The 20,197-nt window shown below is 35.6% G+C and overlaps 1 protein-coding gene across 1 annotated transcript in view; it reads left to right on the top strand.

Annotated features, from left to right (window-relative positions):
* The window catches only part of AKAP6 (A-kinase anchoring protein 6), a 253,013-nt gene that overhangs the window by 215,227 nt on the left and 17,589 nt on the right, over nt 1-20,197 (top strand). Inside the window, exon 12 of the mRNA XM_056493936.1 lies at nt 11,854-12,069. Coding sequence (XP_056349911.1) covers nt 11,854-12,069 — 216 coding nt within the window. The remainder of the gene's footprint in view (nt 1-11,853; nt 12,070-20,197) is intronic.

The following is a 20,197-nucleotide window of genomic DNA, read 5'->3' on the forward strand; positions in this document are numbered from 1 at the left end:
TACATTAGTAATTAATAGTCAATATGTCTTATGATACTTTATATATTTACTGAAAAGTCTATAGGAGTCAGCACTGTACGTCATACAAAAAAAAACAAACAACCAGTTAAATGTACTTGAATGAAATGAAAAGTGAGTTTGGGAGCATGTAAGATTATGGCCAAAATGAAGTAAAACTATTAATGTTGAATAAAGGTTTGGAGACTCAGAAATTAAAGAAAATGCTGGCTGTTCCTACAGGTAGCAGGAATTGCTTTCACCTCTGCATTTTGGATCCTTTACAGGTTTTAGAATGATGTTTCTGGGGAAGCTCCAACCAAGGAGTATACATGTAACAAAAGTACACAAAACAGTCTCCCACTGAAAGTCCAAAAGAAGTCAAACTGGATTTAATCCTTTTCACACCTCTATGATGACAAAAAAAAAAAAAAAAAAAAAAAAAAAAAAGTTCCAATAATTTTAATAATTTTCTCAAAAGAAGTGTAACTTCAGAGACCTAAAACTTTTCACAGACGAAGAATTGTTAGAATTGTTTACCCAAATTTTGTTTGGATTCAATTTTCCCAAAGAGAAAAGCGTACAATACTAAATTGTACAAAACCAGGTAGGATTCCAAAGTTGAATGTAGAGTGATGCCTCTTACAAAGGTATGAAGCGAATTCAGAATTTCCATGGTCCACCATCCCAAAGTAGCAATTCTGTGGACCACTGAAATGGGAGGCCACATCTTTACAGGAAAGCAACTGTACATACATATATTTTGGCCCTCATTCAATACATGGTTATACTTCTAAGTTGATTTAATATACTAAAATATCAATGCACAATACTCTGTATATATGCAAATACATATAAACACAGAACACTTAGATATTTAATGTACATCAGATTTTGATTTAATATACTTATTAGCCACTGAAAAAAGTGTTTTGTGTTTCAATAAGCTCTCCCTATTTAAGGCAACACTGATATGGCGTAGAATTCCCATTTAAGAATAAATATTCTGCTGAGATAGCAGCTGTCATTCCATCAGCTCATTTTGGCTGTGAATCCTGAAGCATAAATTCTCTTGATTTTTACATTGTTACTTACTTTCTAATTAATCAAAATATCAAAATTAATCTTAAAGAATATCTAGTTGTCTAAACCCCTTTTTCCCCACAATTGCTCCCTTTGCCGGGCAAAAAATAGAGACAGAAGAGCTCTGGACAAAAACTGGGGTGTGGGATGGAGGTTTCTCTAGTAATAGGAAGAACTGAACTCAGCAGAGCTGAGATACAGCAATATACTGAATGCTTTGGTGGACAGACAATAACCTAGCGGCTATTTTTAGGCTACGAATTCATATTTTGCTTACTTCTTAGGTCTATTTATTTCTGATACATTAAGATGGTTGCCCCACAAACAACATAGGTAGAGGCATGTTAATACAGAGATCATCTCTAAGTGTCTCTTCTAGTAATTGGAAGGGAGAAAAGTAATTTTGGGTTGCAATTAATCCGTTCTGGTTTAGGTATCCAAAACCATCAAATCTAAAATTTAGGTATGGAGAAGTGGTACTATACCTCAGAATACCTGTTTCTAAATGACTAGCTCAGGCTCACATTCTCCATTAGTTCAGATGAATCCTACTCAAGAAGTCATCAGGAGTATCACTGGGGACTTGGGCATGAGACAATTGCAATTCCAACTTAGAATGATTTACTGGTGTCTGTGAGGTTCTTCTACATTAATTACAGGTTTATTTCTCTTCCAGAAAGGTTAAGCCCAAATTTCTCTTTCAGTCCTCCTGGATGTGCAATAGGGTGTTCATTTGAAACATCTTGTTAGCTGGGACTGGTGAGGAGGCAATAGAGCCCTTGTCCTTGTCTTTCTTACTGTACTGAGAGGATCTATTTTTAATTCTCTTGTTATGGGTAAGCTTGAGAGTCTTGAGGTCTCACTCAAGTTGACAACACAGAAGACACTGGCTTACAGAGAAGGCTGTTCCAAACTGGCCATTACAAAGTAAATTGCAATTTCATAGTGACAAAGGGCTTACAGTTCCTTTCCCAAGACTTTCATATCAATGACACCTAGAGACTTTGAGCTATATTTCCCCCTCTCAGTCATGGTCTCTTGAAGAGTCATATGTGTTGAAGTAAAAAAAATGGCTTCTTTTGAGAGAACACTCTCAGTTCTATCACTTACTATTTTCATTATGATTGAAGATACAATTGATTTTTTTTTATCCATCCAAACGTCTCCTTGAAAATGAGACTTCTTATTGTTCTGCTACTGCCTTGAAGACCTATTTACTGAAAAACCACAATCATTCTCTTCTGTTACTGTCAACCTGGAAAGGGAAAATGAGAAGAAAGCTGAAGATGACTAAAGGAGAAGGAAATATTTCCTCTAAACACAAGGCAGGACTGACTTGCACTAATTTATGGAGAGGGTTGGTACTTTAGTTGGTCTCAAGGCTTTACCTTTGTTACTGATAGCATGTAGAAAAACAAGTACAGGGTGACTGGGAATATAAGACAGTTAACAAAATTTCGCAGCACTGTCTCCATCACGGTTCACTTTGTACTGCTGCATGTGATTAGACGATTTATTTGATTGTCTGTTAACTCCCCCTTTGGAGTCATAGTGTTTCATTTTTAGGTGCAAATCTATCCAATATTAGTGGATAATTGATTGAATAATGTCTCTGGAGCCATTAAATCCTACTAATGAGGTTTTTCTTTAATTGGTGAATCATTGACCTAGCAGACTGCTGCCTAATTTTGGTTTCATACTGGCCCCTAATCTGATGGATTTTCTGTGTGTTTTGTCGATGGGTGACGATGCAATGTCATTCTTTTGGAACCATCTTTCCCTTCATCACATTGATGCTTATTTTCATTTTTCGGTTGCAATAAGAACCTCATTATGTTCTAAGCATTAGTGAAGAAAGAGGTGAAGGCCTCTTTCATGGCCCCTTTGCTTTCATCCTGTCTAGTCCTCTCACCCCAATCCTATTGTCCAGGCAGTGGAAGAATGGCAGTTAAAGGAGCAATAATATGAGTATCTATGAGACTCTAAGACCATCATGGATGAGCAGTCACCAAAGCCAGACATTTTGTTTTTTATAACCCTTAGCTTTTTGACTGCTATTGACAGTTCATCTTGACCAAATCACCTGCTTCTGTCCTTCCCCCTGATTCAAGCCTTCTTGTAGTCCTGAGACTAAATTATGTATGTCAATCGTGTCCATCTAACTTGTACAAGAGGCAAGTTAGTATTTATTTAAAATTTAACATGTTTATACAATCATAGAATCATAAATTTTGGAAGAGACCTCCAAGACCATCAAGTCCAAGCTTTGACTGAATAGTACCATGTCAACTAAACCTTGGCACTAAGTTCCTTTTAGGTAGCTGTAGACAGTGATATCCTGAGCCTCCTGTCCTTCAGGCTGAACAATTCCAGCTCCTTCAGCCAATCCTCATATGATTTGCCTTCCAGACCTTTCACCAGCTCTGTTGCCCTTCTTTGGACATGCTCCCGCACCCCAATGTCTTTCTTGGACTGAGGAGACCAGAACTGGACACAGGACTTGAGATGCAGTCTCACCAGTGTCGAGTAGAGAGGGACAACATCTTCCCTAGTCAATGTGATTGCTTGTCTTCATCTTATTTACCAAGTTAGGTCCTGAGGTAGCTACCCTACATCTGAGAGGGGTGAACCTCCCTCATCACAGTTCTGGTGATGCCTGGTTCTGGTCATTTCTGCTTTAAGTAGCTTCTCTTGGGGACTTTTACTTTTGTCTTGAAATGAAACCAAAAACTGTGGGTCTGTTTGTATGTTTATGCTTAAGGTAAGGCAAAAGAATGTATATCCATTCTAAGGATGCACTGCTTTTTGGAAATAAGATGGAGAACACAATTTCTGGAAAAACATGTTTGTTGTCCCTGTGCGTATACAGATAGACATAAAAACATCACAATTTATTTTCCTCAGTTTACCCTGGCATAGCTCAACCTGTATGTTTTTGCATCCAGGCAAAGTTTATTTAATTGACATAAGAAAAATGCCAAAGGAAATCTCTTTTTCGTTACTTATTACGTGTGTTTATTTTCCCTTTCCTGTCCTGAAGTCTCCAAAATAATAGTCTAATCTATGTTATGTTTTGCTGCTTTCCCATAAAAAAGTTAATATCAATACACTGTAGACATGTTTTTTTTGGTAATTCAGAATAGGGCAAGCTCTCACTGTATTTTGGAATATACCAAGCCCATTGCACAAGGACATAAAAAATGCATATCTATCACCTATGAGAGAACTTGATCAAGAAAGAAAGGGAGTAAGTACAATATTAATATCTGAACCTCAGCTTGAGGTATTGATGTACACCCATGCAAGGGAGTTTTTCCCTTTAAAGCCCAATATAGCTACAAGATAAAATACAAAGTTTTAACAGTTTTAACTCTTTACTAAAAACGCCTGAAATTCATACCTAAGGTTTCTAGGCTACTGGAGGGGGTTTCTTGGCATCTAGTATGTAATCTATGTGGAGAAACATCTTGATTTAAGATTTAATTCTAAGTGAATTTCAAAGATTGAAAGTCAAGTTGAACGTAAATGATGCCTTACATGATTTTTTAAAGAAATTTCCACCTGTACCTGTATTTGTTTACTCTCTTGAATTTCTACACATTTCATTTGAAACTCTACTCAGTGTGGTGACCTAAAAAAGTTTCAAATTTATAATGTCCATTATGGGCAAACATATTTTTTATCAGTGTGGTTCAGGATTCACTACAAAAGCAAAACACAACACTGATGTTTATCCCATCTGTCTGATGCTTAGCCTACTTTTATCGTAGCATTTTCTGGGGGCAAAAAACTAGAAACCCTGGAAAATTGTGGCACTTCCTGCAATATTTCTCCTTTTAATCTTTTTCACTGGAAGGATAATTTCTCAAATTAAATGAGGACATGAGCCAAACGCATTTATAAACAGTATGCTAGACTAGAAAAATGGATCCTCCTGCCATCCCCTCTGGCTCCTCTATCTGAGTGACTTGGCTTATTCCCTGGAACCAAGTTAACCCCAACTTCAAAGTGTGTAGTATATAGCTCTAAAATACTTCAGTTTGAAAATGAATCTAATTCCCTGTATGAAACATAAGAAAAATAAGGCTGGGAAAAGATATGTTGTATTTCAGTAGGCAAGATTCATTTTCATCCAACACCGTTTTATTTTTAAAAGTTATCTTCCTGTAATTGCACACTGGTTTAGAGTTAAGATAGGAGCATCTTAACAATAATGGGCACTTTTTGTAACAGATTATTGCCAAAAGTGCATTCTTTATTCCAGGGAGACACTGTAATAGATACCAGCACTTTCGTAATGATACAAGCAATCTGTAAGCTATTACAGTTTCTTTTATAGTAACTTAATCTTCATATTGTTTTATACGTCTGGAATTTTAATAGTGTTTTTAATTTATGAAGAGGAGTATATTACATATTACTAGTTACATGGGAGTATGAGCTAAATAACAGACCATTGAATGGTATTCTTGCAAACAAATATTTTGAAGTACTTAAACAGGCATAAGGAATAGAACAAAGAAGTTAAAGAATGCTATACAGATATAATAGTAGCTTTTATGGAATGAGTCCAGAACCATCTAATCTGAATTGTGATTGTTTTTAATGCATATATTTTACTTCTAGAGAAAAATGGGAATGCTATTTAAAAGTAAATATCTAACTTAATATAGATATATCTTACCTAGTTAATTAATTTTATAATAATTATAATAATATGAGTACTAAAATAAAATATAAACATATAAATCTATTATGTTAATAATAATCTAATAATAATAATAATAAATAATTCAGTTATTTACTGCAAATACGTATAGGTATGCATGTAAATTCTTAAAGCTAATGATAATAATTAATTAAATACTTGCTTATATGTAGAATGCAAACCCCTATGTACATTCTTAAAACTAGTGCAAAAAGGAAGTCTTTTTTCCTATTAGTTCATTGTCATTTTTAATATGTCTAGAGTGAGACACAGTTCTCTTGCAAGAGAAATGTCGTAACACTTTGCTAAGCACTGAGTTACAGAGATATGATCAGCGTAGCAATTTAGTGGTTGTAATACTATTAAAAGAAGGGCTTTTAAATGAACAGAACCAGTTCACTATTTTGAAAGAAGTGATATTCTACTTTAAACTGTCATTCTGTATTTCTGACTTGCAATTAGATAATATTTCTAAAATGTCATTCCCAGATTCTGTTGTGACTGTCATCATAATAAAATGTGACAGAACAGATATTATATCAATACTTTTTCCATAATTAGCATAAAATTTCTCTCAAGGGTTAAGTACAAAGGTTTTTCACTGAATGGTCTGCAAGCTTTGTGGCTTTAAAATCTTTTAATATAGCCAAGACTGGTGACAACCAGGAGACAGATCTATGAACAAACCCGTTTGGAGAGAATAGTTTTGTGGTGTGTGATATATGTTACGCAAATGAGCTTATTAGGGCTCTCATCTATTTTATTATTGGTGCCCAATTTAATAGAGGCATTTAAAAAACAATATTTCTGCCTGCGTCCTTGAAATGAAGAAGATACATTGATATAATTGAGAGCAAATGATTGCATGTTGTGCCATTTAATCATGTCATTTTTCAATTGCTGTTTTTTGCACTTCACTGCATACTTATAGAATATTTAGCTTCAATATAGATTAAGTCACATAGTATGCAACTGAGTAGATTTCCCATATTAGGTGACATATTCTTTTAACCTTGAAATCAGCAAAAGCACACAGGTTTGGCACTATTTTTCTAAACAATGACAAGTAATCATTCATTTTCTATCTTTGCCATTTGGCTTTTTTATTTTAAGGAATTACTCTCCTATTAATATTTTTTTGAGAAATTGTTGATTTTCTTTTTCATTCAGAACCAAAAACTCTTCTTTTCACCCTCTGTTGTGTATGCATTACCTTGAGAAGTTCCAACAGGCATTGCCATTTCACAGACAACACTGAAAACTACATTTTAATCAACATTTGCAAGCATTTCCTCTTCCCTTTATCCTGTTTTTTGGTTTCTTTTTATCTATGTATTATTTCTGTTAGTTGTGATACTGAAAAGTTTTACATTACCACTTTTAAAAACTGAAATGCTGCTCTAGCCAAAAATCAGACATAAAAAGGCAAAGATGCAATCAAAAACGTGTCATTCCCTCCCTCACATATCCACATCTCGTAACAAGGAAGAAGAGTAAGCCTTTAACAGACCGAGGTTAGACAGACACTTCCTCTTAGATCTGGTCATTTATTTGTAGCTTAGCTTCTTTTGAGTTCTTAAAAGCTGCCTGCATTGCCCATGCATACACAGAAGCCCAGAAATAGCACTTATCTCAGTATAACATGGCATTTCTTCTGGACCTGAAAGCACAAAGAAAATCCATCTGTTTAAGTTACTGTTTGTCCTTGTCCAGTATTTTCAAAACTCTGGCCATCTCTACATGAGCATTTGGTCCAGTTGTAGAGTGAAAACAAGAAACTTCATATCCCATAAAAATGAATTCTCCAAACCTTATGTAATAAATGAGGCTATCAAAACATCTCCATAATCTACATGGTGAATGTGTGGATTATGTGGATTTAAGGCAACTCAGCTGATTTTACAATGACATTTAAACTACTTTTAAGCACAATTAATCCCACTGAATTAATAAAAAAAATCTTAAATAGTTAATATAAAAACCTGGTCAAGATTCTTGATATAACATGTTTCAGTGGCCAGCTTATCTTACATGTTGTGTGAGAGAGCTAACTTCCCATACAGGTCTTTCAGTCATGTAGAGCAGGTGGTGCAGCACAATTCAGGTGCTGATATGCTGCAGGAAAGCTGAGGGATGGAGACTGACAGGGAAGCTATAACATTCCTCAACTTCCCACCTTTCTGTGCCTCTCATATGCTCTGGCACTGCCTAAAGCTGCTGACATGTTTCTGGTCATATGCCATTCACTTAGGAGTCAGACAGCTAAGCCAAGTACCTTCTGTTCAGATCATGGCCACTTCCATCCCCATAGATAGTGCCATTAGCCCTTGGCTTGAAAGGAGTGTTCAATGTCATTTGACTCAGCAGGGGCATTTCCAGATGATTTAAGTCATGGTATTAACAAGCTGTGAAAGTAGTTTCAGCTAGCCCTTTTTAGCTATGCAGGTGATAACTTCAAAGCACTGAAAATAGGAGTAGGCAGGGAGAAGTAAAACCTTCCAAGATTCTAGCAGCATGGACAGGAATCCTCAGTATGGGAAGCCATGACCATAAAAACATTCTAATGACTAATACCTCAATGTTATCAGGGTATCTGTTGTGAAGCAAATGACTCAGATACAAAGTCAAGTTCATGCACAGCATCTGCAGTTACTGTGTACACTCAGCCTGCAGCAAAAAAGTCAAATACATTTATTTAAGTCTCACTGCAAATGGCTTAAGTGAATATGTTTTTCCCACATTTGCAAAGATTTGGATTGTGTTTATGTTTACCACAGCTCAATGAACACATGATAGTATGAGGGGACAAAACTGAAAGTGTCTGATCTCTTAATCTACACTTCAGCAAATCTTCAGCACACACAGAAAGCTAAATGAGCCTAAGTGATGCATCTCAGTGTACAGTTAGATCACATCCTATTTTTCAGAACCTTCGAGTGCCCAGTAGCTTACTATAGCTAAACCATAAGCCCAAGGCTCAATAGAGATACTCATCATATTTCCTTTCTAAAATTAATTCACTTTTATCAAACATGAATTACAGCTTCTACATTCACAATGTAAAATGTACCTTGCAAATAATTAAAGTGACTGTCATCCTAGATGCATACTTTGTATGTGCAATTACTGTATTGACAGGTTTTTATACAAGAATGCCATTTTAACAATAGCAAAACCTGGATGGATATACACCACCACAGCGTGTATATCATGTCATGGGGTATAGGCAATTATTGTGTCCCTTTAGGACACTGAATACAAGACCCTAATACTGCTTAAATTCATTATTGCTAGTGCTATTATATAGGGCTTAAAGATGTCTTTACATGATTAAGTTCTCTGGGTTTTAAAGTATTGTTTCTGTAGCCAACTATTTCAATGCTGTTGGATACAAGCACTTCATTCTTCTCTGGTTTAATATTAACCATAATATCATGTAATAAAATTGAAACAAAAGTGCCATAGGCCTAATTGTACTGTCACAGCCATGTAAATCAGAAATAGCTTCAGTAAAGCTACTGTTATTATGCTGGTGTAAAATTGATATAAATTAGAAATGACTTGGATGCCGTAGCTCTGCCTTCAGATAACACAATGTAAAGGCCTCACTTAAAGTCCCCTATAATGGCTTATGAATGCAATTCTCCTTACCTCATCATATTAAAAGGCATTGTATCAGAAAAGACCAATATTTATAAGGGATGACTTAATCAGATAGATCAAGGTAAATTAATGTTATGGGGCCAGATTCTGAGCTATATTGACTTCTATGAAGTTAGAGCAGACCTACATAAATTTGGCTGTGATCAGTATGTAATTCACCATCACTTCCAAAAAACCTGAATTGCCTAGCTGTTATAAAATGTAAAATAAGAACCCTGACTTTAGGCTTTTTGGTCTGGTTTGGTCAGGTGGTATTTTTTGTGATCTGACATTAGGCTAATGAATGGCATCAGAAAGGAAATGTGCCAGACATGGTAGTTACATCAAGAGCTATGAAGGAAACTATTAATGAACTCTAGGAAAATAAATAAGGGCAAGTTCAGGAAACGTAAGAGAAAATGCAGCTCTGGTATAAATTGAATAATAAAATTCCTGCTCATATTTTGCCATAAATAGTGGTTTGGGAATTTGTCATTCACCTTATTTAAAATTCAGAAATATTAAAGGTACAAGGTTCTATCATTACAGAAGTAATAGAATTCTAGCTGTTATAGAGTTAGGGTAATTTAAATAGCTATAGAATGCATTATATCAATAAGTGGAACATCTGTATGAAATGTCCACCTGTTACTATACTACTCAGTGTACTTTCCAATCAAATGTACTTAATCATTTTAAGATGTCTTCTAATGAAGGCTTATCGGGAATAACATTTTGAACACAAATACTTTTAGGCATAAAAACTTCTGCTTTAAATGAGATTGCATTGCCTTGTTTACCCTTGTTGATTAATAAGCAATCTGTTAGGATGGCCCAATTGTGCTAGTGAAAGTAGATTAGTAATTCAGCTATGTTTGTGAGTTTAATCATCATTTCTCTTGAAGGCTTTAAAAGAAATCCCTGTCTACTGCATACTATGTATCTAGAAAAGATGTTTTCAGGTATATATACCAATCTTTTGGTTCACATTTGCAGCTTAATATTATATAAATATCAATTTTTAAAGAAACAGTGACACAAAAATCTGGAACTGGAATTCACTTTCTATAGAATGTTTTTGTTTTGCTAATAAAATTAATAAAGGTGATCCTGGTTTTTTATATATGCTTCTGAACAGCTTTTAGAGATGCAGTGGCTCTTTTTGTTAGCTTCTTACTATTAACTGGAAGTTTAGAGGCAAACACTGTGTCTTCAAAAAAGATGATAGTTCAAGTTTTCTCATGGGGTCATGCACTTTCATCTGTGGTGTCCCACAGAGGGAAACAGATGTTGGCAAGCTACAATTTAAATTATCTGGAAAGCTCCCATGTGTAGAGCACAGTTAAATTCAGGAGTAGCACAGCTTTATGATAATTATTGAATACTTGAGCCATGCAAAGTTATAAAAATAAAGGGTCTCAGAACCCGGGCTGAAGCATCCTCACATGCATTCCTGCCTTCTGTACCCCAGCTTCATAGATATTATTACTGAAATTTTTAATGAGTTAAAAAAATCCTGGTTTGATATTCAGTGACAGTAGAGTGCAGTCATGGATAAAACCATGCTTAGAAGCACCCCGTGGCATTAACTGCTTCCGGGTGGTAGATCTTGCTCTAGCTCTGGCATGTAGGATGCATTTATTCTGTTGCCCAACAAGATTCTCAGTACAGTTTCTTAGAGTTTTGGTGGAGCTCCAACATATCCTGGCTCTCATCAAATTTCAATATTAGGGCTTAGCAATGTCTGCCATCGTCCAGTTTACGTCAGGCTGCATTCTCAGTAGCACTGGAATCAGTATATGAAATAAATGCAGTGAATTACTCCTTTTCAGGGATGATACAATTGTCACCATTTTCCTACATTTACTTGAATATGGAACTACCCTGAAAATATGATAACAAAAAACATCTGTAAACAATTTTATGCTGAATTTTGTCCTTCTGTAATGTTTCTCCTGTGACAAGGGTGCATTTGACCCATAATTTCTATTGTTTTTTCTAAAACTATACATATTCTCATTGCATGACTACAATTTTTCCCTCTTATTTTTCTGTAGACTTTCTGAAGCTGATTACTGTCAGGGTAACTCATTTCAGATGTGTCCCAGTTGAATGAAAAAGAAAGGAAGAATAAACGAGACTACACCATAAAACTTTCAGCATTATTGAGACAGTTAGCTATGTATGGCATTTGTTTGAAGAAGACTGAACGTAGTGTTAGTCTTTCTGTGCTGTTAAGGTTAAAACTGGATTTATCTGAAAATAAAACATTAAGCTTTGACACAAGTACGTGAATTTATGGAAGACCTGAAAAAAAAAATACTGCAAGACAGAGATTGGGCACCACTAAATATCAGATAATAATTAATGTTAACGTTTGTGAAGTATTTCACACTGACTTCTGCTGTTTGTCTGTCCTTCAGTCTCTGTGCTCTGAGATCAAGCAGAGGCGCCGTGGGGTAGCCTCTGTGCTGCGATTGTGCCAGCACCTCCTGGATGACCAGGAAACCTGCAACCTCAATGCAGATCACCAGTCCATGCAGCTGATCATCGTAAACCTTGAGAGAAGGTGGGAAGCCATTGTCATGCAAGCTGTCCACTGGCAAACCAGGCTGCAGAAGCGATCAGAAAAAGACTCGGTGAGTGATGCTTGCTTTGAAAAGATCTCGTGGGTTTTCACTCTTCACAAGAAACACTTGTTCAGCACAAGAAAATGTGTCCATCTCTGATCCCACCAAGTAAAAAAGCCAATCTTCTCCTGGTGCTAAGTTGCTCAATGCCTAACAGAACTGGGCCCAGAGACATATTTCACTGATTGTAAGTATATTTTAGAAAAATAATTTCCTGTGTAACTAAGACTGGTTTTAATTAGCATCCCAGCAGTAGATGTGTATTTCACATAGAATGCCATGGGTATGTGATTAATAGACAATCCTCTGTTATTTGAATATATGTAAAATGTAATAATCTCAGGGAAATGATTCCTAAGAGGCAAAATAGCACTCTGCTTAAACCATCCATTAAGTGCCATGAATTAGATTGGTTTTCTACAGCATAAAACTATATTACAAGGCAGGGGGAATAAAATAATCCCTACTGTAACACCATTGACTGTAACGGATGAATTGGCTCAGCATGTTTTGTGACACTATCACACTGTTGAAGTCTGTATACTGCAGCTACATTGACAGCAATGATTGTCCTATGTAGTTCATATACTGAAAAGTCTTAATGAGATTTGGGAACAAGTGATATAATTTTTTAGGTTTATATCAAGCAAAGCAAAGGAAAAAAATCTTGGCAATCCTTCTTAGCAATTATCTAACAGTGTAATACTACTTTTGAATTATTTTTTTATAACAGGAGCTATAATTCTCTGATTCAGTTAGGGTCCTACAGTATGAAGATACATAAGGCATTGTTTAGAAACACTAGCAGTTCCTGAGTGAAAATGCTCTTAGTATAAACAGCCCAAGAAACAGTGAGTTAGTGAGAAGGATGCTGTGGACGAGTGAACTAGTGAAGGTAATAATAAATGTTGTTTGCCTGCCTTTTCCAAATTTTATAACATAGGAGTGCTTCTCTGCCAGTTTGGTTTAGGTGTTTTGCTTTAGGTATTGACATAGAAATTGGACTCAATGAAGGAAGAGGTTTAAACAGAGAGTTAGGATAAGTCAAAAGGGGCTCTGTATGAAGCAGCATCAAAGAACTCATCTCTGAAAAGCACATGTAGTGTCAGCATTGGTTTATAAGTATGAGATTACTCAACTGGCAATGTAAAAAGTGAATATAATTGAGATTATGAGAAAATGTTACAGAAATTTCAGTGGAATTAAAGGAAAAAACAGAATTAGTGAGGATCCAGAAAGATGGTTTATGGAAATTTCAGGTAGGAGTTTTAAACAATACATTATGATTGAATAGAAAGGAAAATCAAGAAATAAAAGCAGACAAATGCCATCTCAACAGTTGCAGGGAGTTTTGATGGTAATGAGTCTGGGAGATCAAGATATGAGAACAGAATCCATCAGTGAAATAGGCTGGGCAAGTGAATGGGTGAGAAGATAAATATGAGTCTGAGGAATAGAAAAGATTGATAAATAAAGAAAATACAGTAGCAGAGATTTTTAATTCTCTTGAGAAATGCTGGCTATGTTTTTGTGATAGTTCCATTTTAGGAATATTTTTAGTCATATTACTAAGGTGTTGCAGCAATACCTCTAATAAATTTCGTTAGTGCTACACAAAATGTTTAATGATCTGACCAGCAGTAGGAAAAACAGTTGAACTTTGGAGCTTCAGAAAGATGTGCAGTATTTAGACAACAATCAAACCAAAAAACAGCTCTCAGAATCCTGATTATTTTTTTGTTAGAGGCTGAGTATTGTTGGGTCTGTAACAGCCCAAGAGAGAGTGAACTGGATTCCAGCTGTGTTATCTTAAAGGTAAAGTACCACAAATCACCAGTTATTTTGTTGTTTTTTTTTTTTTAGTAAATGTGTATCTGCTGTTTGACTTGGAACAGAAAGAAGTGGCATTAGTGAGATATTTTAGAGAGTGCTGACAGAGGTGCAAGTTACTGTAGTGAACATATATTATCCTCTTTTGTGTCTGGGCAGTTACTGTATGGAAGCAGTTGCTCTAAATAAACTGTTATGGGTTAATTAGAGCTTGGTGCTGCTCTTGCAGCAGGAGCAAAGTCTTGTGTTTCTGTTTGGGATTGCAATGGATCAGGAGTTGAGGCACAGTGAGGATATGAGTACAGAATCTCGCTTGATATCTAGGGACTTGGAACTTCACAAAGTACCTGCTGCTTAATTCCCACTTTGCCTGAGTTAGTCTGGAGTTGTTTGCTGGGCTGAGCTGACTTTCACTGGCTGAGGGGTATATCATTCCTTCTGCTGAAAAATAGCAACCATTTAGAGATAACATCATGCCCATCTCATTTTCACTATGGGCAGTTTTGTTTTGGAGCCTTTCATTTTAGGCTGCTTTATAATAATGCTTTTTTAAAGTATGTCAGTATCTACAAATTTCTCTTGCTGATAAAACTATCCATATACTTAACATTTAAATGTGTTCCAGCCACTGCAGGATTCATGTTTCTTTGACTTTCCTTTCCCGAGTTGGCATGTTCTAAACTTCCTTTTCACTCAGTTCCTGTGCAGTCATTTCTTGGGTAGGTACCAGAACCATTTCTTCTGCTACCGTATCTCTCTGTATTTGACGGTGTGCCAGACTTGGCATACAAACTGTATCCCTTGGTGACAAGTCTGTCTTTGTGGTTGCCCACAAAATACTGCAATTTATGAAAACAAATGAGATGTTTTTATAGCCTGATGGCATCTGACTCATTCGTGGCATCTGACTTGCTGACAGTAAATAAGATACCCCAGATGATTGTATAGCCTCAGTGTGAGAGTCACCTTCATCTTCGACTGTTTTCTGATTGTGTACTAGGATCTTCCTTTGTCCTCTTTCTACCCCTTTTTACATTCAGTCACTTATCTGGGTCACTTAAAACATGACAAAGCTGTGCTGGAATTAACTACAGAAAACTTTCATGTTTCTTTTGAATTGTCTTAATTCATGGTCTTCAGCATTTCTAATTTTACTTGCCTTTTGCAGTAGTGGGCACCATAAGTTTACAGATAACAAGTTATTAGCATGTACTTCATGCACCTACAGTTGGATGCTGTCCTTCTCATAAACAAAAAGTTCTATCTAGAATATGAAATTATCAATAAGAATCACAACAGAAAGATTGGATTCAGTAGGTTAATCTAGCTATATAGAATGAGGTATTCATAAAATGAAAAAAAACTCAGAAAACTGGAAGCAGTCCTAATTTGTTTTAGCAAAAGAGGTTTTTATTCCCCCATCTGTTTGTTTTGGTGTTTTTTTTTTGGTTTGCTTTTTTGTTTTTGTTTGTTTTTTTAATAGTAAATTCTTTTCATCCAGATTTATCATTCCATATTTTGCTGATGTAATGTTATATATTACCTTAATTTTAACTTCAGGATTACACAGATGCCTTATAGTTTCTCTAACAAGACCCTACTAGCAATCATCTTAAAGGAAAAAGGAGACTGCTTGCAATTGCAATAGCAATAGCAACAATCTTCATTTAACTAAACTCAAAATTACCATCTAAAATTCCTGCTCAACAGCTGGAGAAGCTTTAACACTATGCAGTTTCCTTTAATGGGTACAGTCCACTTGAAAGACTGAAAAGGTAAAAAATGGGTTTGGGATAGACTCAGCCATAGTTGTGCCCATAAATTAAGTCAAAGTGTGAATATATTAGTTGTTTCCTGCCATTTTTTAATACAATTTTTTTACTCAGCCAGTGGTATACCCAATGCAAATCATGTATTTAACCTCAGCCAGAATTATTCTGGCTGCTACAGAGGATTTGAATTTGTGTATGTCTTGCCCATATCAGGTATGGCTCTGTATAGAAAGCTACAATGAGGTGACCATGGAAATTCACTTTTTTGGGATGGGGAGAGAGAGAAAAAAAGTGTGGTTTCTAATGGATTTTACTTCAGCTGTAATTCAATATTCCTGCCTTTTTGGTGAGTGGAGATGCTGCTTTTTCTCCAGAATTCTCATTCATTGAATGAGAAACATACCTGTTTTATGGAGCAGACAATTTCTTTTCTTATTCAACAGAGAGGGCTAATTATTGTAGGGACAGTATTACTCATGCATTTAAAATGGAGATGTTGAGCTAAGGCAATTTGTGTTAAGGTGCCCTAATTCTCACATTGTCCTGAAAATGTCTGAAATATTCATTTGTCTGATCAACAATTCACTACTATACCTCATGAAAAAAAAAATTATTTCTCTTCTTCCTCTGAGTCATCTTATGTGTACATTACACTGAAAGTCCAGCAGAACCCTCATCTGTATTGGCTTGAAAGTATGCTGTACATCCAGCCACATAATTGAAAATAATAAGGCCACAATAAATGGGATGGCCTTGGGGTATAACACCCAAGGGATTCAATTGGTGTCGCTTTGTATCAATGTCCATGCATCATGGTAATTGAGGTAACATAACCAATTACCACATTTTAATTAGAGTTGTAAGGACTTGGGAAAATCTGCAATGGTGAGACAGCTCACTTGAAAAAAAAAGAAAAAGAAAAAAAAGGCACTTCTTTCCACAAGCTTGTTTTATAGGAGTCAAAGAAGCTGCTTAAATGGCTGTTCAGGATTTTTACCCAGCAACCTCTTGGTTTCCTTCTTTATAATGCATTTGGAAAAACAAATTGTTAAAGTTTATTATATTGCTTCAGATTTGGCATCTTTCTTCTTTTACTCTCTTTATCTATTTCTGTGAAAGAAAACAGTTTCTCATAATGTTAGGCATGGTGTCTCCACTTCTCTATATTTACTTCACTGATGCAATATTTTTTCAACCTGTAGAATGACACTTGTTTTAAGCTTAAAAAATACACACAAACCCCCTTGTTTCAGGGGTAAAAGATGAATCTGTCATTGTTCAGTTATTTGCTAGATAGCTTCATTAAACAAAACTCGGTTTCTAAAAGTTTCTTATTTCATCACAAGCCATTGTCTTGATGGCTTGCATTTGCTCACTTTGGTGCTTCCTTAAAATACTTAATTTTTAAGCAAATGGATGTTTAATTTTAGAGTTTGTAATATGATCCTCCTACTTGAGGTGTGTATGTTTTTGAGCTTCTGGGTTGCGTTGCATGTCTGATTTGTGACATGGAGCAATTATCCATAGAATCTAAAATGTAGTTACACAGATGCTGAACCTAGGTCTAGATTTTTCGTGGACTTAATTGAAGATAGGCAATACATCCACATTCTTGCAAGAAATTCTGTGTTTCTCGTAATTTCCTTGAGGACTGGCCAAGTAATGAGGACAACCATCATGGTAGTGCACAGTCTGGATATTCTCATAAAACAAAGGTGATAAAACCCTTCTTGTTGAGCAGATCTTAGTAAAAAAATGCAGATCCGGTCAACTTTAATCAGAATTCAGATAAATGTTGTGTTATATTCTTGAGAGAGTCTCCTGAGTGGTCACCTGCAATGGTAGGTGCTTAGAGTGAATAGAAAGAAAAAAAAGAAATACATTCAAGTCTTTCCACAGAGGGCTCTACTCCATCCTCAGAGACTGCAAATCTTTCTGTCAGAACTAAAATATAAAGTAACAGTCCAAGAATGAAATACTCCCTGCACTTCACCAATCTGCTATATTATTCCACTGTTTCCCTCACTCTGGCAGATGTCATGTTTAGCTATGGCTTTGTAAAATGATGGCAAGTTCAAACTCATAACCCCAGCCAAACCAGAAGAATTCTTAGGAATAATCAGTTTTAGTGGGAAAATAAGTAATATTCAGAAATTGGAAATGGGATTGTTTTAAAAATTACAGGTAAGACAAATATGAAAGTCACAAGCTTGTTATTTTTACATTAATTTAATGACTTGTTGTTCTGCACGTCTAATGAATCCAGTTCTACAAGGAACAGTACACGAGTGTAATTGAAGCTAATCTTCAGGGGTTTTTTTCCAAGAGTTCTCAAACAAAATAGTTCTTAGAAAAAGAGGAAAAAACCTTATTTTCTGGCATTGTGCTGCAGTTTTTCCATCTTACAAGGGCCTTTCATATTGGATGATAAGGCCAGAATACTCATGCCACTATAGAAATATATTTGCAGGATCTTCAGGAAGTATATGCATATTCAGTATCTCATGAACTTGCAGATTTGGAGGCCTGCCTATGCTCTATGTACTGTGAAGAAGTTTTACAATATGCCTAGGGAGTTTTCATTGTGTTTGGAGTGCTTTTTGCAAAAGCTGAAATGTGGCCATTAAGGTAGTGTGCTTTCACCAGAAGAAAACTTTCAAAAATGTACCTACTTAACAGTTTTCCAAGACATTTCTAGCATAGTTTTTCTGTAAAACATACAGAGATTATAATAAATACATCTATTTAATATTTAAATATGCACATATATTTATGCCAGAGGTACTGTAATATACACTAAATAATAAAATGTAAATGATGAGTAATGATGACCTGAGTTTCATTTCTCCTTACATATAAGATATTTGTGTCATTGTTGCAGCTTTAATCCACATCCAGGTCTTTGTGTTTGGTGTGTGCAGTAATATGTAAATTACCTAGCCAGCTGCGTTAAGCAGTGTTTGTTTATTCTATTTCTCTTGGCATAGCATGCAACTGAATTTCTGCCAAAAATGTGGCTGCTTCAGGGAACACTGTTCGAGTTGAAGGAAGTTTTGAAAGGAGAGACATATCATAAGTCTTTACTCTGCAAAACAGTTCAATCAAAAGAAACTGTGTTCATAAAAAAGACCTGTATTAATGTAAAAGAATGAGTTTGTGAAATACAATGAGCAAACAGAATCTTTTTAGAACACTGTTTACATTGGCTTTGTAAACAAGAATACAATACTAAGAGGCACTGCCTTTTTTCATGCGTGGGAAGGATGACTGAAGTGGTGAAATGTGAAAATGGAAAGTTTAAGAAAAATTATTTTTAAATGGCATATTAATATCCCCTAACACAGAGCAGTTAAGTGCATTTAAATTTAGAAATCAGTGATGTTTAAATGTTAAAAAATTGCATTAATGATGCGAGAGCTATCTACTTACACTTGCAGTCCTTTCAGCCTTCCAGTCTGACACTTCCTTTTTTATCCAGCCAGCTAATTTCCCTTCCTTTGTGAGTAGTAACTGTTTTCACACTAGTGCTTACCCAGCAAGCCTCCTCATTGTTTCATGGTTAATTATCTTCTTGAGCTTCACCTTCTCCAGCAAAGGGAGAAAGACTAGGCCTCCCCACAGCTCTAATGAAAGCTAAGTTTTAGAGATTCACTTTGTGAATAAATGCAGTGTCTGATCTACAAACATAATAAATGAGTTCCTAAACTTTATGGAGTCACAGCTCATTCAGCTGGTTTACTGGTTTTCTGAACAATTCAGAAGGACACTTTAGTCTAAAAATCCATTTTGATTTTTAAAAGGGGTTTCAGTGTGAAACAAAATACCATAAACTGTTCCAAAATTTCTAAGAACTACACAAAAAGTACATGTCAAACATACAGTTTCAGTAAAAACCTGAGCAGCTGCATGAAGGACTTGGAGGTTGATACTGCATATTAACAACACTTCTACTGATAACATTAATGCTAATAGCCCTGTGCCCCCCAGTTATTACTTTGTAAACTCTTAGTGTTCATTGGACTTTTTGTTCCTTACCAGCACTGAAAATAATCGTTGTGGATACACTGAAATCTTCAACTTATGTTTTGATTTGAGCCCAAGTTTAAGCTGTATAACATTTAAAATAAACTCACCTGTAAGAGAAGAAAGCTGAATAATGGCAATATAGTGATTTTGTATAGTGAGTTACTCCCCATTGTAATTTTTTACTCTGTCAAGCTATGACAGGCACGTATAAACCTCTCACAATAGCAAGATATAGATGTCCACTACTTTGCCCTATTCCAAGTGAATTTCTACAAAGTATGCTTATATCAAATCATTTTGCAGGTGACCAACCCAAGCTGTGCACATAATATACTGGTACTTGAGATATTGCACAGGACCAATTCAATGTTCTCACTTAGATTGGAAATTCCAATCCTTTTTTTCCAGCCAGCTCCAGAGCTGTGTTGACATCTATTATATATAGAGAGAGGTATAAACATCATCACTTACCAGAGAAGGAGAAAAGAAAATAATCTGGAAGTTCAAAG

The sequence above is a fragment of the Oenanthe melanoleuca genome, chromosome 5 (genome assembly GCF_029582105.1).
Source record: "Oenanthe melanoleuca isolate GR-GAL-2019-014 chromosome 5, OMel1.0, whole genome shotgun sequence".
Taxonomy (NCBI): Eukaryota; Metazoa; Chordata; class Aves; order Passeriformes; family Muscicapidae; genus Oenanthe; species Oenanthe melanoleuca.